The 26,279-nt window shown below is 47.8% G+C and overlaps 1 protein-coding gene across 3 annotated transcripts in view; it reads left to right on the forward strand.

The window, feature by feature from the left end:
* Positions 1-2,498: 2,498 nt before the first annotated feature.
* CDK5RAP1 (CDK5 regulatory subunit associated protein 1) overlaps positions 2,499-26,279 on the forward strand; it is a 741,070-nt gene continuing 717,289 nt past the window's right edge. The window contains exon 1 of one of the 3 annotated variants that reach the window (XM_069652401.1): positions 2,499-2,605. In XM_069652401.1, coding sequence (XP_069508502.1) covers positions 2,596-2,605 — 10 coding nt within the window. In that variant the 5' untranslated portion in view covers positions 2,499-2,595. The remainder of the gene's footprint in view (positions 2,606-26,279) is intronic. The other 2 variants (XM_069652403.1, XM_069652404.1) reach the window with 2 other exon arrangements.

Below are 26,279 nucleotides of genomic sequence, written 5' to 3' on the forward strand. Positions count from 1 at the left end.
GACAATCCTGCCTGCGAGAGGGTGACAGAGAAGGGGGGCGAGTAACATGCTGTCACCCCATGCCCTGTCAACATCATGTGGCACCGACTAGATGCCCTGCTGTCAAGGGTCTCACTCAATGCCATAACATCAAGGGACTAAGCCGATGTGGCCCCCGGTGTCCCCATGTGCGGCTTTGCCAGTTTCTGTAAACTGTAATACTGACGAACCTGGACCCATGGAAATAAACATCCCGAACTGATGGTGGTGGAAAGTGAACTGGTTTCCAGCAGTCCTGCAATTGCTCAACGAGGACTCCACAAACACGTTTTGATGCCGAGAGTCTGCACCTTAGTTATATGCTTAAAGTGGTTTCAGTAAAGTACAGACAGGGGAAGCGGTGATCTCACTGTTTGTAGGGGTGGGGTATATGGTGCCAGCAGCTAACAATGGCGTCATTCAGGGGTTGTAGTTTCCACACCCCAGGTTAATAAAGGGTTTTGAAACGTGGTCGGACTGCCAATATTTCACCGGCAGTTCACCAATCGCGACGGTCACCCGTGAGTTGTGTGGATAGTGTGTTGGTATGGATAGTATGGCCACGACCAGGTGGGCTCCCTGTGTGAGGCTGTGGCATATGCTAGTTGTGGTTGACCATAGTATTTGGAAGTAGCACCAATAAGGTTGTTTGTAATGAGGGGTAGGGGATCGTCTAGGTTTAGGAATAGTTTGTTATGAAAAAGGAGGAGTGTGGTGTGGGACCCTCCCACGAGTGTTGCCCCTTTAAGGGGATGTATCCCTCCCCTTGTGTGTTGCCCTTTAACACAGGCCATGACACCCAAGCTAAGAAAAAGGGGGCTCTGCAGACACGTGGACAGAACGGCTGCAGACTTCAGAAGAGGAACTCCAGAGTCTGTGTCTCATTTATGTGGGCCTGTAGGCCTACACGTGGGGGCACCGGCCTGCATGCCCTGATCCCGTGGGACCCTCCTGCCAGCACAGTGGCACAGGTCTGCATGGTCAGGGATATGGCAAGCGTTGCTCCCACCCCTGTGTCATATAGCACCCTGGAACCTGCGGGATGACGGGCAGGTCCCAACCCCCACAGGCACTGGGCCTGCTGCATAACTCTCAACCATTTGTGTCGCAAAGGTGGGTGAAAACACCCGATTTTGTTTTTGGTAGGTGAGACGCCCATTGGAATGAATGGGCGTGCAGGAGGCTTGGCGGGTGAGTCATAGGGTGACCAGACGTGCGGGTTTTCCCGGGACAGGTCCGGGGAAATCACCTTCTGTCCCGGGGTCCCGGTAGTTTTTTCATTTTAGAAACCCCATCCGGGGTTTGCATGGTTGGGTGGCTACAGTGATTAAAATCGTAATTATTTTTCACAACACTTCAAGAATTTTGAAGTTGGAGGTTTGGCTCGAACCCCCAACCTCTCACGTACAAGTCACAACAGTACTGACTGTGCCACAGAGACTGGCTTGGATAGTGTTGTCCAGCAAGCCATGTAATATCAATCAGAGTGCACGTTCGTTTTGAATTGACATGCCAAGATTTACAGACAAAACTGCACAAATGAGATCATATACAGTTCATAGAAAGTAGTGGTGCTGCAAATATGGTTAGGGGTGGTTGTTGGGGCGTGTTGGTGGAGGGGCGGTAATTGGTGGGCTGCGATGGGGTAGTCCCTCTTTTATGTTGTTGCTCGTCCCGGTTTTTTGTTTTGGAAATCTGGTCACCCTAGTGAGTCAGCCCTTTACAAGGTGGGAGTTGAGAGCTATGCTGTCTAGTGCTCATGGTTGCAGCCATGGCAGGCCACTCACAACACACGGTATCTCAAAGAAAATGCAAATTGTATTCTCAGCCACCCAAGAACACACAGATTGCTGCTGCTCTTGCAGCCTGGCAGCCAGAGCTGTCGATGAGAGACAAAACAAAGTCCGACACTCCATCAGGGCTCTTGCAGAAATGTTCCCGGTATCTCGAAGAAAATGCCCAAAGTAACCGCTGCAAGCCAAAAGCACAAATTCCGGTTACACTTGCACCAGCAGCCAGAGCCTCCCCGAGCTTCATACATTAACCAACCGTTGCAACTGCAAGCCAAAAGCACGTAGATTCCGGTTGCACTTGCACCAGTAGCCGAAGTCTTCCCGTGATTTCCGCTGCTCTTGCAGTTGAAGCTTCGTTCCACCTAGTGTTAAAATGCCCACCTTAACCACTGCAACTACAAGCTAAAGGAACGCTGCCTCCGGTTCACCTTACCAACAGCCAGAGCCTTACAGCTCACTAAAATTGCTCCTGAAAATTACAATGATGACGTTAAAAGTCACGTGAAGAAGAGTAGGCGGGCGGTTACTATGGTCCCTTTCTTAGGAACGAGACACCTCAGTGCTACTCTTCCTAAGCACGTAGCGTATCACGTGAAACGTCACAACGTGAAAAACGTCTGCACCGTAAAGGCATTTCAGAAAGTGTCAGCAAACTTTTAAATACAACACAGAATGCTATCGTGTCTCAAAGTGACTTTAAAGGTGTGATTGATAATGACAGCAATATAAAGCCTCCCTTTATGAAACACTCGTGTCCTGATTCCAGGCTGTATCAGGCGAGTGCATGCGATCCGGTTAGTGTAGTGAATTTTGTATGCGTTTCTTTTAGCATCAATTAACTTAGACGTTATTACCTCTTTGTTGTTATGTTGGTAAGAGGAGCCCTTTTGTAACCTCTCGGAATGCACTTTGAAGCTGTAATTCGCTGTATTGTACTTAACACAACACATGGTGAAATTAAACATTGTAAGTTCGTGACTTCCGAAACATCTGTTTTTGAAATGACACAGGACAGCCTCTTGTTGGTATTGTAGACACACACACAGTAGCTGCCCCGAAGCTCATTTAGAGTGCAGTTCAGGCTTTGGAATGCTCGCAGACGCATAACTGCTGTGCCACTACTACACAGACCCTGCTGGTGTAAGTGACTACGTATATAAGAACTGCAGGCACAGCGTCTGTTCTAGCTAGGTCTAATGGCTGCAGACATTACCTTCTCTAGCGCTAATAAGGCACATCCTCTGGCTGGAGCGAATGAGTGCAGACACAATACATGCTCTGGAGCTAATGACATCCGATACAGTATGTTGTACCTGCTCATCAGCTACATCAATGCATGCCCTGAGGCAAATAATTCCAGACACAGTACCGGATCTTGGATACCGATTCCAGGCACAGTACCTGCTAATCCGTTACATATGACAGAATACCTGCCCTGGGGTTTATAACTGCAGACACAATACCTGCTCTGCACAGTACGTACTCTAAAGGTGACGAACGGGGAGCTCAGTGAATGGAGGAGGCACCCCGATAACCGGGGCAGGGGCCGTTCTCCTTCCGCTCTCTCGCCCCTCCCCTCACAGGGGCAGGGGATAGGGCGGCAAAGGACACAAAGGAAAGGGCGCCAAGAGCCCTGGAAAGCCCGCGAAGGGCAACAAAAGAAGGAGGAGGGGTTTGGGGCATATAAACGGCGGGCGTCCGGTGCAGGAGCACTTGCAGCTCTTCCAGCAGCCGGGCGCCCTCCAAAATCAGAGGATTTCGTTTTCCCACCGTCCCACCCTACAGTTATGACAGAGCCTGGACGTCGTTGTCGCAGGATGGACAGGCGGGTTGTGGCAACCTATGATAAGACAAAGACTCAGAATGAGCCATTGCTAAACCGGAAGGGGCTTCGCCCATTCTAGACAGCGCCTCCTGGTAGCCTAAACGGCGGGGGTGTCTGGCGGTAGCAATTGGGGCTCAACTTCCCCCCACAAACGGCGCTCCCCCAGTCCGCAAAGACCTGCAGGGGCAGGCGGTTCTCAGACTCGAAGGCCTTGGGGGAGTTGTGCCTGCAATCGACATGGAGGTAAAGGGGGAAGCAGGACGAGGAGCAGTCGCCACACTTTTGGAACTATTTTTAATACCTGTTTGCAGTGGTTATGTATATGTAAAAATAAATCTGCGGCCTTGTTATGCCAAACCAAAGGAAATGTCTCATGCAGCACCTTACTGGAAGGGAAAGGAAAGGGGCTTACAGGATGAGAAATGTTGGTTACAAATGGCATAGCTAATGGACGAATGCCCAGGTTATGGGGCGAACGATTCCAGTCACAGTATCTGCTCTGGAGCGAATGGTATTTAACATAATACCTGCTCATGAGGGAATCTGGGGTTAATGCCGGCAGAAAGAGTAAAAACCCCATGCACCCTTTCCTTCTCGTGTGTCCGTTGCCATTCCTAATTCACCTCTGACACCTCGAACCACACTTTCTGAAATGAACGTACAGCGTAAAGAAGTGATCAGTAGGGAATCATCGTGCCACGATTTTCAAAACGTATTTGGTGCAACTGATTGGCTGCTCATTCACTTCACTTGAGCCAAAAATGTGGTGAACCGTGCACAAAGGACATTTATATGTTTGCATCATAGTTGTGCACAATGAAGTACTAATTTCCCACCAAATGCAAAACTGCGCAAGGCATAGGGTGCAAGGGGGTTTTTGGGCATTTCAAGTAAATCCCGATTTTCAAAAGAGGTGCACTTTTCAAAGCACAGGGAAACAAACATTTCCCTGTGCCTATTTGGAACAGGTGCAGAGGGATATAAAATGTATGGTAGGTCACTTAGAGTGAGTGAATGTTGAATCAAATAATGTGGGTGTGTTCGTGCTGGGCCAGGGAGCTGATTTCGGCTGGTGAGAGCAGCACAATAACAATGCACTTTAAAAAAAGAAATGTATTTTATTGCCATTTTCAACAGTAAGAACACATGTAATCCCCATCCCTTCTTGGCCCCACATTCTCCCCTCTTCCCCCACCCCTTGATCGCAAAACATGTAACCAACAACACACCCAGTCCTGATCCCCCTCTGCCCCGAGTCCATAAACTATGTAGATGGCTCCCTGTCTCAAGTTTCTGTGAGTGGCCAGCTCTCTTGCCAGCCGTTGTATGGGCCCTTGCACCGTTTGAGAACCCCCCCCCATAGTCCTCGACTCCCCTAAAAACTTCAGCCATATCTCCTCCCAGCTCAGCTTCCTGTGAAGGCGCCCTCCCCAAGTGGAGCAAGTACTCACACCACCCCCAGCAATCTAATTTTCCTCAGGCAACATGCGTCCTGTGAGTCCCGCTACAGGTGATGCAGGGCAATGTCCCAGTCTGAGAGAAACCTTTGGTGATACCCTTGAATCGAATAGGTCACCCACTCCAGGGCCACAAAGTTCCAGATTTTACTAACCCATTAGTGTTCTGTGGGGGCAGCTTTCTCTTTCAGTTTCTGTGCCACCACAAGCGTTGCCGCCACTATCTGGATGATGTATGTCTTTCTTTGAGCTTTCGAGGGTAGTTTTTCCAGAACCCCGCCCATTCCCTGGATGGCCATCGTTGTGTTGTCTGCCATCTGACTCCCAAAAATACTATTCATCGCTACACAGGTCATGTCCCAATAAGGCTGTATGACTGGGCATTCCCACCAGATATGCTTCCACAGTCCCTGTTCCCCACATCCTCTCCAGCAGAGTGCTGATGCAGTTGGTTAGAATGTATGTAGTTTTCTGGGGTGAGATGCCATTGGACAATTATCTTAACCTACACCTCCTGAATTCTAGTTGGCCTGCGTGAGGTTGGGGATATCTGCATATAACTGAGTCTAAAGTTCCCCCTCCAACGGCTGCCCCATTGCAGTTTCCCACTGCTCCATATAGTGCCATGCCTGGCTCCTTACCCCTTCTGCTGTATCCCATATAACGCTCCTACCAAATGCCTGTCCCTGTGTCTATCGTTACAAACTGTTCAAAGGGTGTGAGATCTCTGGTGGCTGACCAGACCATTGGGTTCGTAAGCCAGTGCCTCAGTTGACAGTAGTACTATATCTCCCCCTCATCTAGCCCGAAGTCCTGCTTGCACTCTGCAAAGGATTTAATGTCCTGACCGAGAACATGCCACAGTGTTTGCGGCACCCTGCCGCCTCCACCCATTGAAGGGACCCCTTTCCATACCCAATGTGAACTGGGGATTCCTAAACATCGACATCTGCCAGGAGGAGAAGGTGGGTCAAATTCACCCTCTGCACCAGCTCATACCATGAGTTCCCCACTAGGGCCCCTATCCTGCTACGGTACATGTTTGCAGGTCTATCCCCTTGGGTCGCCACAACACCTAATCCAGCGGTCAGCCCACCACTGCTTTTTTCCATTCGACACCAGACCTTCCCGCGATCTCCCCTGAACCAATCCCGGCTCACTCTGATTTGAGCTGCAAGGAAATGGAGGAAGAAGTTCGGCTCTCACAGCCCTCCCTTGCTTCTGGGAGACATTAGCATCTGCATAGCTACTTTGGTTCTCTTGTGGTTCCACATAAATGACCCTACATATTTTTGAATGGTCCTGAAGAAACCTTGGGGGAACCTCAACTGGCAGGGCCGTGAAATAGTACAGCACTTTTGGCAAAATCACCATTTTAAGGGCATTTATCCTCCCCATCCAGGATATTGAAAAGGGCACCCATTCGGCCAGCAGCTAATGGCAGGTAAGAGCACCTAGAGAACAAGTAATCTGGACCCCAAAATATCTAATGCCGGTTTCTGTCCTTCTATAGGGTACTTTACCCTGCAATTCCTGAACCTTTTCTGAGGGGGGCAGTCACACATCCCCAAAGAGAAGAAGTTCCTGTGACATCCCTGGAATTAAGGTTTCTGGTTCTGTGATCAAGAGGAGCATGTCATCGGCAAACGCTGCACTCTATGCTCTAACACCCAAAGGGAGTCCCCCTAATATCCAGGGAGGCCCTAATACTGGCCAGGAGCGGCTCCAGGTGGCTGGCACATAAGAGCATGGAGAACGGGCAACCCTGCTTAGTGCCTCGTGAGACCGTGATCCTCTGGGTAAATTGCCTGTTGATTGCCAGGAGGGAGTTTGGTAGTTAGCTCTTACTACTGAAAGGAATTTAGAACCGAATCCCATAACCTCCATGGTATGGAAGAGGAATGGCCATTCGACCCGGTGGAATGCCTTCTCAGCATCCAATGCTAGTATAAGTGCAGGGGTTCTAGATTTATTTACTTTTTCAATCAGAAGACAGACCCGCTGAATGTTATCCGAGGTCTGCCTATGCCTAATAAATCCCGACAGGTCGGGATCAATCAGTTTGGGGAGGAGCTTATCCAGGCGTGATGCCAGAACCTTGGTGTACATCTTTGTGTCTAGTTTAATAAGGGCACTCGGCTGGTACAAACCACATAGTGACATCCTTACCCGGCTTTGGGAGCAGCACAACCTTAGCTTCTTCCATTGTCGGGGTGATGCACCCTGCCCCACGCAACCCCTCAAAAAGAGTTGAAGAGCTGGACTAAGCGCAATATCAGTGCCTTTATAAAGGTTTTGTAGAAGCACGCTGGAATGCCGCCCAGGCCAAGAGCCTTTCCTGATGGCAAGGCAGCTATTGCCGCCCTTATTGCCGATGTCTCCCTCAAGTTCTTCCTGTTCTTGAGGAGTGATCTTAGGGAGAGGGCACCGGGACAGGTATTCCCTATGGGTTCCCTCCTCAGGGGAGTCTGATGTGTACAGGGATGAATAATATTCTGTGAAGACCGAAATGATGTCAGGTAGAGCAGTGTTTTTTTTGTTCCCCCACCTTTATTTTATGGATTGTCCTTGACGCTTCTTTTTTCCTAATCAACCTCGCTGACAGGCGATCCGCCTTATTGGCTTTGACATAATACCTCTGTTTGAGGTAGAGCAATGAACGCTCTGGAGCTCTAGTCTGCAAAACATCTAATTGGCCCCTAATCAGCCGATATTCCCTCTGCAGAGTAGTCCCAGCGTTATTTGCCATTTGAGCCATTATTTGTTTGGTTTCGCTTCCAATTCCTCCTGTAAGAGACCTAGTTGTTTGTCCCTCTGGCTCTTCATCACAATGAGCTCCACCCTCAATGTAGCCTTAAACGCCTCCCACACCACCTGGTGCCGCACACCCTCTGTTGCATTAAGTGCAAAAATCCAATATTTTATTCTTTATGTCCTCACATAGGATTCCATCCTTAAGGATATGGCTAGGTAACTTCCACCACAATAGGCCTGGTTCGTTCTGCCCCATATTTAAGGTAATCGTTATGGGCGAATGTTCTAACAGGGCGATCACTCCTAGCTCTATCCCCGCGACCCTACCCAATAGTGACCTCGAAATCCAGGAGTAATCTATCCTTTAGGCGGTTCTATGAACATGGGAATACAATGTGTAGCCCTCCTCAGTACCCGCCAGCCATCTACCAACGCCAATAGGGCCATGTGCTCATTCAAGCAGGTAGATGGCGCCACCTGGTTGTGGAACACCCTTGCGCTCCTGTCTTCTCTTGGATCCCAGGCCAGATTAAAGTCATCTACCAATATTATCTGCCCTTTGGCAAAAGTCTCCAATTTGGTCAGTGTCGCCGGCAAGAAGACATCTTGCCCCTTATTAGGGGTGTAGATTGCTGCCTCTGCATGTCCCATTGGAAAGAGGCTGCCAGATACCTACCTTCTGAGTCTCCCTCTGTAGCTATGACCAGGAAGCCTGGGATGTCCCGAATAGCGATTAACACCCCCGTCTTCAACGGGGTGCTGGATTGTAACAGATGGCAGTAACTCTTGCTTTTCGACTTATGCCTGTCTTGCCTCCGAACGTGCGTCTCTTGGAGGGCTACAAATCCTGCTACTTCTCAACCCTCAAGAACTGTTCCACCTTCCTTCTCTGAACCTGGGAATTAAGCCCCCTTACGTTTAGGGCCGTCACCTGAAGCACTTCCCTCTTTCCTGTGGCTGTCTTACTTTGCGGCTCGCACTAATGAGTGGCTGCTGTTGGGATCCCCCTGTTAGAAATCCAGTCCGGTCCGTCCCTGAGACTGTACATGTTCCTTCAACTAGTACAGTTCATCATGGCCGTTCCTGTTCCTCTCCCCTTTTGCCACTTGCAGCTCCCAACTATTCACGAGCAATGAATGCAGCGCGTAAAGCTCCATTGGCTCTGCCCCGTTCTTTCCAACAGCGCTGGGGGTTGCCATAGAGATATTGGTTGCCGTTGCACAGTTGTTCTGGGTCACGTTAGCTCCGAAGTCATGCCGCTCATCGTAGGTCAGGTGACAAGAATATAAACCCCTCCCAACCCCGGAAGCATTGCTTCTTAATCTAATTCATTTCAAGCACTCACGTCCATCGATTCATTGTTGCCTCTTACAATTCCTGACCCATTTATGCTTTACGGAACTCTGCTCTGCTGCCCCTTGGTTACGTCGCCTGGCTACTCTTGATTTCCCGTTACCCAGACCTCTGAACTCTTCTTCGACCCGCCTTGCCTGCTGTTTTTGCCTGGATTCAAATCGCTGTATCAGACCTTTGCTCTTGTTTTTTAGATTGCTTTGCCTCACGTTTTGCTCACACGCATTTTAACTTTGTCGACCTTGGAACGCTTATTGGACTGCATTTGCTTCACGTTTTCCTGCAACTACGAACATTTGGATTTCCTTTCGATCCTTAAATGTGCTTGGACTAGAGTGCCGTTTCTGCTAGATCTGCGTTTTACCCTTAGAACCATATATTTTACATATATTTCAGACATGTGCATTAAAGCGGAATACATAAAAGCAAGTGCAGATATGAATAATGTAAGTGCAAATGTACAATCACTACTTGGATTTCATCCCACATATCCATAGGATCGGATAATGCATGCACAAATATACCTATGACCATTAAGATATGGACAAGACATGGCCAGCCACGCTGAAACGCATATGCACAGCCACTAACTGGATCTATTTGGACAAGTGTATGGCTAATGCATGCACAAATATGCAAACACAAATAAAACGGAATCATTTGAAAACAATATGTTTGCAATGAGTAAAGGTTATTACTACGTTGAAAAAGTAAAGTCTAAACATGCTGGACATGCCAATGTTAAGACTACCTTGACCAAAGTTCAACACACAACACATTAACCCTTGACTTGCAGTACGCTACTAATTCACTTGCTTAAACATCAGCACTGTTCTATGCTACCTACAATTTAAAGTGAGTGTGATGATGTCCCCACAGTCCTCTTGTGCAGGCATGTGAATAGAACCCTATCAATGGCAATCGGGATGTCCCTTAAACTATTTCTGACTCCCACATGTGTAACTAGTCAGAGAAGCCATTTCTTTTAGGAGTTGGCCAAGTACATAAGCACACAATAAGAGTGTCTGTGTAGTATATTGCTGAACATTACTCCCTTTCAAAAGATGTGCAGAAAAGAATAACTCTACATTACAGGTTAGTACTTTATTTTGAATATGTAGCAATAGAAACAGTGGGTTTGCTCCAATGGGGTAATGAACAATTATGAGTTAAGAGATAGTTAAAGTACTTGGAAAGAGATTAGAATAGTTTAAGAATTGTATCTACAATAATGGTACAATGGCCATAACCAGATCTTGGTTTTGAGTAACAACTGTCAGGTTACCAACTCTGTGCGGGAGCTAAGAAGGAGGCAATCTTTGTATTGAAGTCGTGGATGGACCCCCAAAGGAACTTCTGCTGAAGATTTGTCTGTGAAGGCATCTAAGAAGGAATTCTGCAGTGGGGGACAAGAGATCTGGAGGCACACAATGGTGCACCCAATGCCCACAGGGCAGCTATGCAGGCAGACTCCCCTTGCACAGAAGAATGGGATAAGCAATCGGTATAGAGTTAGAGAACCTCCAAAATGTGATCAAGGCTCCTGGAGCCTGTTGCAGAAGTGCAGGAGACGAAGGTGCAGAGAGTGGCCCCGGCAGTGCAGTCACCAATGGTTGTGGTAACGGTACTGGGCAGCAAAATATACAAGGGGTGGAGGAACAGGACCAACAATGCATAAGTGGTTGGTAGGCACCGAAGAAGCGCTTTTCAAGACTATTGACTGAGCAGTGCTGAATTTGCAACGCGCTGACACTTTGTTTTAGGTCATGGATGATTCAGTATGAATTTTGCGCTGCAGGATAGGACCGTGAATGTTCCCTTGAAGAAAGGACCACAGAAGACTTGGACCTGAAGAGTCCAGAGATTGAGGATGTACAGGCCTCGCAAATTCTTTACAATTCTGCTAGACCTGCATGCCGAGCAGCTTAGTTTACCTACAAACATTTTGAAAGCGCTTTCTGTAAAATGGAGCATGTCACCAGAAACCTGCGTCATGATTGGCGCACTCCTGCGACCCATAGGCCAACCATGCACAGTGAAACGTTTATTTTACATTTACTGCATTTTAACTAAATGTCAAATAAAAGTTTCAAACAACCCTGAATATCATTGTACTCAAAAGCAAGGTCGAGTACCATGCAAACAGTGCTTGATCTTCATAAAATCGACTTCTCTATTTTAGTGGGCAAGTAGATTTTGTAAGCCCTGATGTAATTCTAACAGCAGCAGCAATGGCACACAACAGCTGAAGAAATGAATGAGCCAGCTCTTCTAGCCCCATCCAGGGCAGAGATCGCCCAGGTGGTTCCTTCTGGTTGTGGAGTAGAAGATTGGGTGACCAGATTGTCCATCTAAAAAAGGGACAGACCACAAACATACAAGTATGACAACAGTTTAACAGTGGGTAATATATCTATTGTTGAGTGGTGGGGAAAAGGAGGTGTAGGAGGTTGGGGCACTCCAGACATTCCCGTGGATATAAACTTCATTGAAATATTTGGCATCCTGGTTTTGTAGGCATACGCACGGACACCCACAAGGATGTGGATTGAGCTGTCTGGCAGACCATTATCTAGAATCAGTTCCCATTCAACCAGCCTGTCTTTGTGAGCACAGAGTCAGAGGTCCGTTCGCGCTTTGAGAAACACACTGGAAGGACAATGAACCCTACTTACAGGACTTTAAAAAACACAAATAATTCCTCCTTTCCGTCTGTTCAATGAGAACATGGCTACAATGACAGTAAAATGGCCATGCCCCGGTGCAGCACATTTAAGACGCACTATGGCTGAGAAACTCCCCCAAGAGACACTTTTGGATTACCCTTGCCCTCACAGCCATAAGATCTATCAAGACCGCACACGAAATACAGACTTGCAATCTGCAGTGAGGCTTTGGATAAAGCCTTGCTGAGGAGAAAAGGAGGTCAGGTCATCCAAAAAACTCAGCAAAAATGTCAGGGGCTTTCTCAGCTAAGAAAGCAAGATAATTGCCCATTCTTAATTTCTTCTATTTTTATTTTTGCTGGTTTTATCTCCTAGGCCGATGCATGCTATCTGTGTGTATATGTAGTGCCAGTTAAGAATGCTTGTGGATGGGTTAAGATTTATGAATGCGCTTGCTTGTGTGTGTGTTGTGGTTTCTCAATGTAATCCGCACCAGTTAGCCCGTTTGTGTTGCTTTGTCTCTACTGTGCAAATGTCTGACCGTGATTAATCTGCATTTGTCAGTGTGTTCTTGTTGCTATGTGTGAGCATGCCCAATCCCCATTCTTTAGAATGTTTGTATAACTTTTTTCTTTTCTGTGAATTTCTCAATCCTAAAAATTGAATATCTTTGGTTTGGCTGATCGAACGCTTGAAATGTGTCTGGTGTTCATCAGGACTAGTTAAAAGCCTTTCCACACATGCACATACTTGCTTAAAAATACATTTACAAAAACCCACCTCGATAGGTTGCAAGAACTTAAAGGGTTAGTATATAGATGAAACGTGAAGTCTGCCAACCTAAGCATACTGATACTTTTGGTCAAATCAGCACATGGCACCCATGCAAAGTTGTTCATGTAAGAAGGCTGAGCGCAAACAGTCTAATACTGTTTTGCAATCCTGGTGTGATAGGAAATAAATGGCAGTATTATGTCAAGTCTATCTAATGTTGGTGGTAAAAAAATGACAGTTGCCCATTACATGTAATTGTCAAATTATGGGGACTTCTAATTGCCATTAATACTTTACAAAAGTAGGCAGTGTGGTCTTAAACTGCCTAAATAGTCAGACTTTGCAAGATTTGTTTGCTTTAAAGAAGCATAACATTTATTGATAGAATTGAGCCTTGAAAATCTTTTTCTAAAAATGCCAAGCCTGGCCTTTGACCACATTGACTCTTAAGATATGCTATCATTTAACCGTTTCTCTCTGTGGATTACTGAACTAAGGCTGACCGTGGTCATGTGTTCAGTGTTGTTTCTATGGAATGAGGGTAATCTGAATCCTTCTGGCACTTTCTGTTTAAAGTAGTTGTATTAGTTATATTGGAAAAATAACTATCTGAATGTCCTCCGACTAAGCCTTTGCCCCTCTATGTTTATTCTGGGTATTCTTATTTAACTATAGAGAAACTCTGAGTGTTATAGTTTGAACACCCGAGGTCTAGAAAGATGAATTTGTTTAATTCCAGCCGTATGAAAACATTGAGATTAATCATAGTGAAATCCTGGCTGTGAAAACCTAAAGCTACAAACAATAGGAACACATCTTCCTGCCTTAGAGCCAGTGGTTACAACAAATACCAAATACGGCGGGGCAAGGGCGCGGTGTTTGGGCTGCAATCAGACCCCTCATGGTTCTTTCTTCGTTGCTTCCTGCCTGAGGCCACACTCCCTGGATCTTAAAGCACTGTCCCGACCCTGCAGCGGTGAAGCCCGCGGCGGGGCAAGGACGCTGTGTTTGGCACCGCAGGTGTTCGGCACAGTGGTGAACGACCACCTGGACGTGGGCCATCTCTGGACTACATTGACCACATTGGAGGTAACACATGAGGCAATCTCTCTGTTGCATCATTTTACTTGTTTCTGGATATTTTCCTTGGGGGGGGGTCACCATGCCTGGAGCTTCCTGGCCAAGCCACAAGGGAGATTCCGGCTCCTACACCCCTTGTGTTCTTTGGTCCCGAGCTGGGCCCGGGACCCCCCTTTGGTGCCACAAGGAAAATTAGACATTTAAAGAGGAATGTGGGACCTAGAGCTGCTCAGCCTGCAAATTGTGCGTCAGGTATTCCCCATGAGGCCGCAGCATCTGCTGCCTTCGGGGACGCTCACCTGTTGATTAAGGAGATTCATCATTTTCTGGCCAGCCCAGTGGTAAGGCTTTCCCCCATACTGCCTCAGTTGAACACTTTCACTTCTACTTGCTCAACCCCCTTTACTATCTTCACAGCCACGCCAGAGGCCCCTGGAAGGGTCCCCTTATCCCCTTCTGCCACAGACCACCACACGGCCACAAGGAGTGAGGGCGAGTCTGAAGCTGACTTTGTATCTGTTCTCCAGCACTGCACTACCCTCCCTTTGATCCCCCCCTATCGACTAGTGTCTCTGGGCTCGATGTTATCCCACCACATATTCCAACGGACACTCCTGCACACGAGAGGAAAGTGGATGGCAGCACAAGCTCTTCTGTCTGCTGTTGTAATTACAACTTTGTCTTGGCTGAGCTCTCCCAGATCAAGTCTTTGTCGCTGTCCCTTACCTCAGTGGTGGCCAGCAGGACAGCTGCAGGGGAATACAGATGTAAACAAGATGATGAAGGGGGTGATTTACGCATTGGAGTGGACTGTGAACGTGACTCTCGCCCTCATTCTCTTTATTCTGATAAGTATCGTGCGCCTCCCTTATCCATCACCACAGAGGCAAACTTAGTGCCTATCCCTGCGAAAGCAAAAATGAATGAAGGGCCGTCCATGTCTACCGCCACAGTGGCAAATACAGAGCCCATCCTTGAGAAAGTAAACATGAATGAGGGGCCAACCATTGAGCCTGTCCATCACAACCAAGCACACAAGGGGCGTCTACTTCTTGAGGCCCCAGCTAGGTCCAGACTTCTAAAATGACATCCCCCCCCATCCAAGCACGGTAGGCTGCAGGACACCTGGACCATTATACTGCAAAGGGTTCCGAAACCACCATCAAGTTGTCCAGAACCAAGAGAGGCACTCTTCAACAAAAGCCTACACTCGCTGAGAACTGTAAGGGATGTCCATTTTTGTCCAAGAACCAAATTGTCAACTGTGCCAGATTGTCCAGTTGGGGTGGGGGGGGGGATTCTGTTGAACTAACTTTATGTGACAACGAAGTGATCAGGAACATATTGAATGCCTACAAATCTTGCAGTCCATACCTGAATAGTGTAATTAAACTGTGTCTGCACTCTATGGGACCTGGGATCTCGGACCCCTTGCTGACAGGTGGAAATGCCATCCCCCTACGGGGACGAAGGGTTAACAGGCTCTCCCATAACCATTAATAACCATAACAGAGTAGTGTCCCTAACTGGCATGAACCTAACCCCTTTGAGTCGACGACAACTGGGGTTCAGTGCAGAAAGGCCCCTATGACTTGGCATGATTTTGAATGGTGCTTGTTCCTTGTCCACTGTTGTTCTCACTTCTCCTTCTTTGCCTGATAGCCTATTATGATATAACTTGATTTTGTTGTCTTTTTTGCTTAGCTTGTTATTAGGATGCAGTTTGATGGTAATTTTTGACCGAATAAAGTTTACAATAAATATAGTTTTACTTACAGAGTTCAGCAAAACCTGCACTATTGGCAGCCATATCCATAGTATACCGTATATATGTTGACTAGGGGGAGCAGGTAAGAGTGGGCAAACTATTCCTGGTGGGGCCGGGAGACTTAGGAAGTACTTGCAAAGCAGTGGGAATGTGATTGTGTATGGGCAAATGTCAAACCTGATTAGGTCTGTCTGAGCTGTTGTAGGGCTACAACAAGTTTATCAAGATAACAGTTGTTCCTTCCTCCCTTGAAGGCTTAATGCCTTCCTTTCTGCCTATGCCAGGTTGGCTATTTCCACAATCCACTGTTCGATCAGTGAGGGCACCGCGATTCAATTTGTCTTAGGTAGGGTGGATCGTTTAGTATACTGTTGAAAGTTTAAGCAATGATCAGCCAATTGATTACATTCTCAGCGGGATCCATATTGTTTTGAGCATGCAAGAAATGTAGGACAAGCATTTAAAAAAAGATTTTCGAGAAGCATGGGGTCTGGCATGGATTCACATGCTCATGAATGTTCCCTGTCATCAGGCTGGGAATCCTCTATATTCCCCGTCGTCAGGCTGGGAATCCTCAGTAAAAGAAAAAACAGTTTCACTTTCGTTTATAAATTGTCTTTCTCTCCTAAACCAATCACTGAGCTCTGGGTCATACTGCCCCCAGCCAATGACTGCACTCTCCCTAATCCCCTCCTCTGGCAGCCATCTTCAGATTTTTACTGCACGTTCAAGTTTTGGGAGTCCTCGCCTTTTGCTCTTTGAGCTTTCTGCATTTTTCCATGCTTTTTCAGTAGGAAAACTATGTTTTTGTTCAATCGAGCCTGTGTGCTCCATCGCTTATCCATCCGATCAACGGGGATCCATTTTTCGGTTTTATTCCAACTCGTGCAACTTGAAGTTCCATGATGGCAAGTACTGGGCATTGGCCCCAATTCTCTTTGCAAAACATTTTTTCCTGTAGAATGAATGGTACAACCACAGATGGGCTGCTTTTGAAGTCCAGGTGAAGGCTTTGTTGGGACAGTTTTTCTGAAGTCCAACTAAGGGCTTAGTAAATCCATTCAAATGAGGCAGTACAAGACTCCACTCTTGGTATAAGGCTGCACCACCTGAGTTCAGGTTAGCGGAGACAGAGCAGCCAGACTTATCGTATGAGAGAGAGATGGCTGTAAAATCAGTACAAAGAAAATGTAATATACCTATTGTTAAAAAAAAACACTGAAACACTATGTATTGTAATAATAAATGGTTTATTTAAATGACAAGTAGGCCCAGATAAATCTAACACACGATAAATAACCACAATTATAAAAACACAACACTATGCTTGAAGGTACACAGACCAAAGCATATAACCTTATTTGGAACAGCTAACAGGAGTTCTGGGGTAGTCAAACAAATAGTTACTTTTTAGAATACTTTCAGCAATATAAGGGTAGTAGACCCAAGCAGTTGTACCGTGATGCTCAGCAAGAAATCACTTGGTAAACCAACTGGACAATATTTTTTTGTGAATAGTGGAACACTTATTCTAGATACAGTAAAACACCTATTTTTTTTTAATTTTTTTTTTTATTTGTTTATTTAATCACTTCGGATTTTTTAACAAAGCAGTGGATTGAATTTTATTCTTCTAGTCCGAAGGCCAAACAAGGAGGATAGCAGATTAACAAGTTTTCTTCCATCGGGGACGTGAGGGATCAGGTTATGTGCATCTCATGAGTTCCTTTTAGGTCAGTTGGTCGTGATGGGGAGAATGTTCGGAATGTGGAGTGGAAGCTTCACGTTGATGATATATTGCATGATGTTTACAGTCGCCAGGGCCCAGCCTGGTTTGTCGCCAGCGATCAGCTTATTCCAGAAATTTTCCTCGTCTAGTGAAGAAAAGTCAGAGATGTTGTTCTTCAAGTAGGTGAAGCGGATGTCGCGTGTCTCTGGGCAGTTCAGGAGGAGGTGGTGCATTGTTTCTCTTTCTGTGGTGGATTTGCAACAGCGGCATGTGTTTGTTGGTGTTAAGCCTCTAATAGCCAAAATTTCGTTTGTTCCCAGGAGGTTCAGTCGAATTTTCAAAAAGTAGAGTCAGGCTGATCTACTTGGGAAAAGTTTGAGGTATGTTTGCAAAGTGTCCAGTTTATTAAGAAATGGTGGAAGGTGACTAGTCAATTTGTATTTATTTGCTGTTTCTAGAGTTTTTATCCAATCCCACTCTTTGATTTTTTTTGAGGTTTTGACTGGATTGGTTATCAGCTCATTCTTGCAGCTATCAACTGAGTATAAAAGGTTGAGCATCTTGGATTCCCAGTTCTGGAGTGTTTTGCATGATTTCAGTTCCAGTGCTTGATTTATCAGACGGTAGGCGTACGGGGAATCTGGCATGATACATTTCCTATACAATAGGATACTGTTTAACGCTACTGTGGTTCCCAAGGATAGAAGGCCTAGTTCTCTCCTGATCGAGGCGATCGGGGTCGATTTTGGGAGGACAAGAATTCTTCTCCAGAAAGAGGCTTCCAATTTAGGCCAAAGGTCTGGTGGGAGGTTTGGCATAGCGTCCATCCCGTAGGTTAGTGATGGTATTACCTTTTTTTTTTATAAAAGTCTCTCACTGGGATTAGCGAATAACGTCCGAATTTGATGTCTATAGCCTTCCCCTGTATGGATAGCTTCTTAGCTTTCGCGATGAGAACTTCTTGCATAGCTTTTTCTTTCAAGGTGCTGTCTAACGTGACACCCAGGTATTTAAAGTTAGTCACAATTTCGATTTGGGTCGGACCCAAGTGGAGGCAAATCTTTTCCTTCGATTTAGATGTTTTTTGGAGCACCATCGTTTTTGTTTTTGACTCGTTGATTTCCAAGTTGTTTTCGGCCATGTATCTTTGCAGGTTATTTAGTTGTCGTTGGAGACCTATTGGGGTGTGATCCAATAGGATAAGATCGTCTGCGTACAGCAGGCGACTGATCTGAGCTCCTCCTAACTTAGGTGGAAATGAATGGATTAGTTTTTCTGAGTCTTGAAAATCACCTAGGTAGGTCCAAAATAGGGCAGGTGCCAGCGGGCAGCCTTGTTTTACCCCTCTGGCTGTTTTTATCACCACAGATAGGGTCCCTTGTTGGTTTAACCGGACTCTCATTGACGTATTGGAGTATAGAGCCTTGATTGGATTCAAGAGCTCGGGAGGGCATTCCCATTGAGTTAGTTTCTGCCATAGTCTTGCACGATCCACTTTGTCGAACGCCTGGGTTAGGTCCACGAACGTGATGTATAAGTTGGGTTTGCCTTCCAGGATCTTATTTTTCAGTGTATTCAATATCAAGATGTTGGCGTTCGTGCCTAAGTTCTTCTTGAAGCCGGTTTGAAGGTTGTCTTGACAAGGGGCGTTGTTTGCCCACCTGGTGAAGTGTTGCAAGAGAAGGGAACCAAAAAGTTTGCCTATTGGATCCAAAAGGGCTATGGGGCGAAAGTTTGCTGGATAAGCTCTGTTTCCTTTTTTATAAATCGGGACAATGTTCGCGCAGGTCCATGATGGTGGAATAGATTTAGAAGCCGAGCAGCGGCTGAAGATTATGCTCAGGAGTGAGGACCACGCTTCCGGATGTGATTTCAAATCAAAGTTTGTTATGCCGTCCGGTCCAGGGGCATGAGATGGTTTTAATTTTCTTATTTGAATTTGGATGTCTTCAGGGTCATCTAACTTGATCCATGGGGAGTCAGTGCCGCTCGTTAAATCCTGCGTGGTGGCTGGTTGTTGGAATAGGGTTTCAAAATAGGTCTCCCAAACTGCAGCGGCGATTCCATTGAGTTGGCAAGGGAGAGCTCCAGGTGTAGCTGAGTGGATGAGAGTCCAGAAGTCTCTCGCGTGGTTGCCGTTTATCGCCGTGAGAATGTTTTCTGCATCCTGTTGATAGAGGTTGTGGCGATGGCCTTTCAGCCAATTTTTGTAGGCTTTGACTGCTGTTGTAATGACAGTTTGTGCTGATTGGGGATTAATTTTCCATGCTTGTCTTTTTGCTCTTCTTAGCTCCCTCTTCTTTTCTGAGATTAGTTTATCGAAAGTGTGCTTCTGTTGGGGTCTAGTGTGGCTATTCTTTCCACTTGGGAATCTGAATGTAGTCAGCAATGGAGTATAGTCGACCAACGAAGGCTGTTCGCGTGTAGTTAGATCTTTGTAGGTTACCGTCAAGGTGCTTATTGCTCTTTCGTTCATTCTTAGTCTTGTGCCTTGAGTTGTTGGTTCTATATTGGTTGGCATCGAGATGTTTTTAGGCGGGGCCGAAGACCAGGTGGTTTCTAAGAGGTTGTGGTCACTCTCTTCTGTTCTTATGACGTTGAATGATGTTACTAGGTTTAATAATGGCCGGGAGACAAAGATGTAGTCGATTGTTGATTTAAAGTTTGCTCTCTCCCAGGTTGGACATCTTTTTGGGTCGTAGAAGACGTGGTCAGGGTTGAAGAATGCTCTGGAGTCCATTAAGTTCAACCATTTGGATACCCTTTCATCTGTTGGTGGTCCTTTGGATTTTGATGTAGGAGGGTCAGCGAGGTTTTGACAGCTGATGTTAAGATCCCCGCATATGAGTATGTGGTCTACTTGCTGTTTTAGGTGAATCCAGTCAATTTCTTGCTCCAGTTTCTTGATGAATTTTTGGGTATTTATTGTGGCCGGGTTCCAGTATATGGTGATTATAATCATTGACTTTGTCTGGAGTGTGTTAGTCTCCGTAGCAGGTGACCAGTTTAGCTTCACCATTAACATGTAGTGGGTCTCTTTTAATGTTTTGATGTTTGTTAGGCCACGGCCACTTCGGATTGCCACGAGTAGGCCGGCAGTCGGCCTTCCTGTTGAGCCTTTTTTGGCTGCGACTATGTTTGTCTCGTAGCCATCGATAATCGGGGGTTGAAGAAGCCAGGTCTCTTGGAGACAAATAATATCGTATTTGTTCCAATTTATTGAGCCCGAGGAAGTTAGGTGGCGGAAGCCTCTGGTGTTTCATGAGCAAACCTTTATTTGGTCGTGCTTCAGAGTTTGTTGATCTTCGTTCGTGTCGCAGTAGGTCTTGTACTTGAGTGGCTATTTTTGGCGTTTAGGCTTCAGAAACTTTGGCAGCCATGACCACATTGTCTCAAGTGTGGACGCTGGAAGAGATTTTACCACGTTGGAGTAAGTCTCGTTTTGAACCATTCTTTGTATTTTCTGTGGGCCTTTCATTTGGCGTTGTTCCCGCTTATCTCTTTGAGGTGCTGAAGAGGGTGGTGTCGTAACTTGCCGCGTAGTGGAGAGTAATGGACCTCTGTCCACAAATCACCCACAGGGATGAGTAAATAAACTCCCTGTGCGAGCTTTGAGGCCACAGGTGTTTATGTTTCTTCGCCGGATCTGATGACGTCCTGGACCCCAGAGGCTGTTAAATGGAAGGTAAGGTTAGCACAGGCAAACACAGTACTGTGATATGCAGAAGCGTGTAAGGATCTCTTACCTAAACCCAACCGGGATGATAATGGGGCCTGGTGCGGGGGAGCGCCGTAGATCCGGACAGCCGAGTCAGCCGTGTCCCAGGTGATAATAGCCGGCTGCACCTGTAACCTGGCTGTAACTTGGTAGGCACTTGAGTTTACCACGTAGCGCCAGTGGCCGAAGATCGTAGAGTCAAGAAAGGGCAATCCGAAAACAATCCGTTAAGCAAAAGCCGAGTGTCCAAAGTACCAATATCCGAGCGACAAGATCCGAGGAGTCAGCAAGCCAGTCCGTGTTCCGTAAGCCAAGGTCCAAATCCGTAGTATCAACGTGAATGCTGCAATTGCCGAACAGAGTCGTAGAACAGCTGTGAAGCGGTGAGTGAACCCGAACTTCCCGGCTTTATGCGTGCCGGCTCCCGATCACGTGAGCGGAGCTCTGGGCACGTGATCGGGAGAGCACCGCGGAACCAGGAAGTAACCGCAATCGGGTGTTCCAACCCGAACGTAGCCTCCATGGGAGTTGCCAATGGAAGCGAGGCAGAAAACCGGGTCGGAATCTCCGCGCTGCCCGTCCTCGTTGACTATGGCGACTCCCTCGCACCCTAGGTAAGGAGTTGTCCCGGGAGGTGGGCTCCAACCCGGGGACAGTAACTGTGTGTGCTGGTGTATCTGAAAGGGCGCCTGGTGGCGGGACTGGTTTGTGTATGACAGAGCCCCCCCTCAACGGCCCACGACCACGTGGGCAGGAAGGGTGATCCCGGTGAAAACGTGAAACAAGCCTCGGGGCATGGACGTCCCTAGCAGGAACCCAACAGCGCTCCTCGGGGCCAAAACCCACCCAGTCAACAAGATACTGAAGCCCGCCCCTGATAAAGCGAGAACCCAAGATAGCAGAAACTTCATATTCCACGGAGTCACCCACCGCCACCGGGTCAGGCGTAGACCGGAGACGAGTAGGGGCCGGACAGGGTTTCAACAATGAGGTGTGGAATACGGGGTGGATGCGCCAGGAAGCAGGGACTGAGAGGCGATAGGCTACAGGGGTGATCACAGCAGTGATTTTATACGGGCCCACAAAACGGGGTAAAAGTTTGCGACAACCAGACAGCCTAAGGTGACGAGAAGAGAGCCAAACCCTATCCCCCACAACATAGGAAGGTGCCACCGCCCTCCTTTGATCCGCCGCGGCTTTCATGGACTCCCGGGCCTCCTGAAGATGAGTAAGGGTCCGAGCTTGAACAGCCGACAAGTCGCGGGCACAGGCGACAGCAGCTGGGTTGACAGAGGGTGCTAGGTCCGGGATAGGTAAGGTGCGTGGGTGCTGGCCATACAAAACATAAAAGGGGGAAGAGCCAGTGGAGGAATGTGTGGAATTATTATACGAAAACTCAGCAAGATGCAGCAAGCCCAGCCAGGATTGCTGGTGTTGTAAAATCAAACAACGCAAATATTGTTCCATGGCCTGGTTCACCCTCTCAGTCTGGCCGTCCGTCTCCGGGTGGTAAGCGGAGGAAAAGCGGGAATCTATACCCAGGAGAGCCGTGAGAGCCCGCCAGAACCGAGAAGTGAATTGGGGTCCCCTATCCGAAATAATAATCGTGGGCAACCCAAAGAAACAAAAGACCGATTTAAAGAAGAGACCGGCCAAAGCTGGGGCAGAAGGGATGCCAGAACAAGGAATGAAGCGAGCCATTTTGGAAAACGAATCGACCACCACCCATATGGTGTCGAATCCCTTTGTCCGGGGTAGGTCAGTTACGAAATCCATGGAAACCGTGTGCCAGGGCCTGGGGGGTACAGGCAACGGAAGTAGGAGCCCCACTGGACGCCCCCTACGATGCTTACACTGGGCACATATAGCACAGGTGTTAACATACCCTTCTACGTCGCGTTTCATGGAGGGCCACCAACACCAACGCCTGAGAATGTCCAACGTGCGTTTCTGTCCCGGATGGCCATTGATGGCGCTATCGTGGGACCATTTCAGAGCAAGATTGCGAGTGTCGGTCGAAGGCAACCACAACCTGTCTTGGATATAGGGCAACCCTTCATGAAACACCGGATCCCACTCGGTGACTTGATCGGGATGTAGTGAAACCCATGTGCGAAGCGAGTCCAGCAGAGACAAAGGTGGGGTGCAAAGGCAAATAACATGTTGGTTTAACAGGTTTTCTGGGAACACAGGTAAGGATACCCCACCCGGAGAGCGAGATAACGCGTCCGCCTTCCCATGGGACAGACCGGAACGGTGTTTGATCTGGAAGTCAAAGGCCGCAAAGAATAAGTGCCACCGCACCTGCCGACTATTGATGCACTTGAGCGAGGCCAGATCCTGGAGATTGCGGTGGTCGGTGAACACCATGACTGTGTGCTTCGCCCCCAACAGATGGTGCCGCCAGACCAAGAAAGCATCTTTGATGGCGAGCAGTTCTTTCTCCGTGACGGTGTAATGTAGTTCCGTAACAGAGAATTTCCGGGAATGAAATGCCACCGGATGCAAATGACCTGAATGAGGGCAACGTTGGGACAGGACTGCCCCGAGAGCGAAAGAGGACGCATCGGCCTCCACAATAAAGGGGAGTTCCGGGTCGGGATGTTTCAGGACAGGGGCAGTAGTAAATGCAGTTTTCAGTGCGTCAAAAGCCGCCTGGTGATCAACCAACCAGACAAAAGGCGATTTGGGGCTGGTTAGAGCAGTGAGGGGAGCTACCAGAGACGAGAAGTCCTGGATGAAACGCCTATAGAAATTCGAGAACCCAAGGAATGATTGCAAGGACTTGAGACTGTTGGGTTTTGGCCAGTCCAAAACCGCACGGACTTTGGACTGGTTCATGGCCAAACCCCCAGGTGTAATGTGGAATCCCAGGAATTCAACGCTTTCAGTGTGAAACTGGCACTTCTCGGGTTTGGCGTAGAGTGAGTGTTGGCGGAGACGGGACAGCACTTCGCGGACGTGCACTATATGTTCTTTTACGTCCTGCGAGTATATGAGGATGTCGTCAAGGTATACTGCCACGCATACGTCCAACAAATCATGAAAAACTTTGTTCATGAAACGTTGGAAGGTAGCAGGGGCATTACAAAGCCCGAAGGGCATGACCACGTATTCGAATAATCCGTAACGTGTACAGAAAGCCGTCTTCCACTCGTCTCCGGAGCGGATTCTAACCAGGTTATAGGCCCCGCGGAGATCGAGTTTTGTGAAAATGGTAGCATGGCTTAACCTGTCCAGTAAGGGAGTGATCAATGGTATTGGGTATCGATTTTTTATGGTGATGGAATTAAGTCGGCGGTAGTCCACACAAGGACGCAGATCGCCCTCCTTTTTTGGGACAAAGAATATGGGGCTAGCAGCCGGAGAGGTGGAGGGACGTATATGACCGACCTTCAATGCGACTTGGATATAATCCTTCAACGCTTGTTCTTCTGATGGAGATAAGGAGTAGATGCGGCCTGAGGGAATCACGGAATCAGGAATTAAGTCAATGGGGCAGTCATAGGATCGGTGTGGTGGGAGCACCTCCGAGGAACCCTTGTCGAATACCTCATGGAAATCGCTGTAATCAGTAGGGAAACCAACGGCAACAGCTCCCACTACATGAGGCTCGAGAGCCATAGGGATATCCTCTTGCAGTGTGAGCTGTGCTATGCCCCCTAGGGCCCGTGGGGGTGATTCTGCGTCGTCAGGTGCGGTGAGACAAAAATTCTGGCACGTCTCAGATTCAAAATGGACCTGCCCCGACTTCCAGTCAATCAAGGGGTTATGTAGATGTAACCAAGGAAGACCCAGGATGATTCCGAACTGTGGCATCGTAATCAGATCAAATGTGATGATTTCCTGATGCGTGTTTTGTATAGTGAGGGTGATGGGGGCGGTTTGTTGCTTGATAGGGCCTGATATCAGTGCTGTACCATCCACTGCTTGTACTGGCTCAGGGTGTTGCTTGGTGATCAGAGGTAGGTTTAAGGATCTGGCCAAAGTTATATCGATATAATTGCCCGTGGCGCCTGAATCGATGTAAATCGAGACGACATGGGATATGTCGGGTGTAGGGTTAAGCATGGCCTGTACCAACACTGGCCTGATCCTGCCAAAAGCGGGGTTCCTATCCGGGGAAATGGAAGTATTGCTCGATCCAGTCCCCGGATCTAGGGCCGAGCGTTCGGAAAAACCGGATTCTTGAGTTTAGGGCGTCTGGGACAGGATTTTACAAAATGGCCAATTAGACCACAGTAAAAACAGGCATGGTCGGTTCTTCTGCGTTCCCTTTCTGATTGCGTGATGGGACTGCGAATGCCACCTATTTGCATGGGTTCGATGCCTGTACCAGAGGAAGAGGAGGGTGAAATGGGGATTCCTGTTTCAGACCGACGTTCGGAACGTCTTGCGTCAATTTGTAATGCAAGGTCCACTAACTCAGTGTGGGTAGTGGGCAAAGATGGAACCACGGCCATAGCATCCTTCATGGTGTTATTAAGCCCCCTATAGAAAACGACCGCCCTCTTTGGTTCAGGCCAAGATGTCTCAGCGACTAGTTGATTAAAACGAGCAATGTATTCAAGGAGAGAACTCCTCCCTTGAGTCAGATCTAACAGCTCGAGGTCCCGAGACTGGGCTTTGTGACGCGTGTCGAACACACGGGACAATTCTGTGACTAGTAGTTCAAAATCGTATAGGACGGGGTTGTCGTTCTCCAGCAAAGGGTTGGCCCATTCTGCCGCGGTGCCGGCCAGGTGGGACAAGGTGAACGCCGCTTTAGTGGTGGCGTTAGGGAAAGCCTGAGGTCTACAGAGGAAATGCAGTTTACACTGGTTTACAAATGTGCGAAATTTTTTAGGGTCACCGTGGAACCTTTCTGGAGCAGCCAAGGGAAAAGGCGTGGACATGAGTATCGGAACCTGAGGTGCTGCAGGAGCAGTAGGAGGCTGAGGTATAATCGGCTGGACAGCTGGGGGTTGCGCTGCAGCAGCAGCCTCCCCGAACTCCGCATCAGCGGGCAAGGGATGTTGTGTGCTCTGAATCAAATCTAACCTCTGGTGTATTGTAGCAGTAGCGGCAACCATATCTGCTCTTAGTAATGTGAGTGCCTGTACCAAGGCAGCCACGGGGTCCTCCGGTTCCATACTCTCCACGACGCAACGGCTTCACAGTCTGTCGTAACTTGCCGCGTAGTGGAGAGTAATGGACCTCTGTCCACAAATCACCCACAGGGATGAGTAAATAAACTCCCTGTGCGAGCTTTGAGGCCACAGGTGTTTATGTTTCTTCGCCGGATCTGATGACGTCCTGGACCCCGGAGGCTGTTAAATGGAAGGTAAGGTTAGCACAGCCAAAC

This window comes from Ambystoma mexicanum, chromosome 3p, assembly GCF_040938575.1.
Source record: "Ambystoma mexicanum isolate Mex_15411 chromosome 3p, UKY_AmexF1_1, whole genome shotgun sequence".
NCBI classification, from domain to species: Eukaryota; Metazoa; Chordata; class Amphibia; order Caudata; family Ambystomatidae; genus Ambystoma; species Ambystoma mexicanum.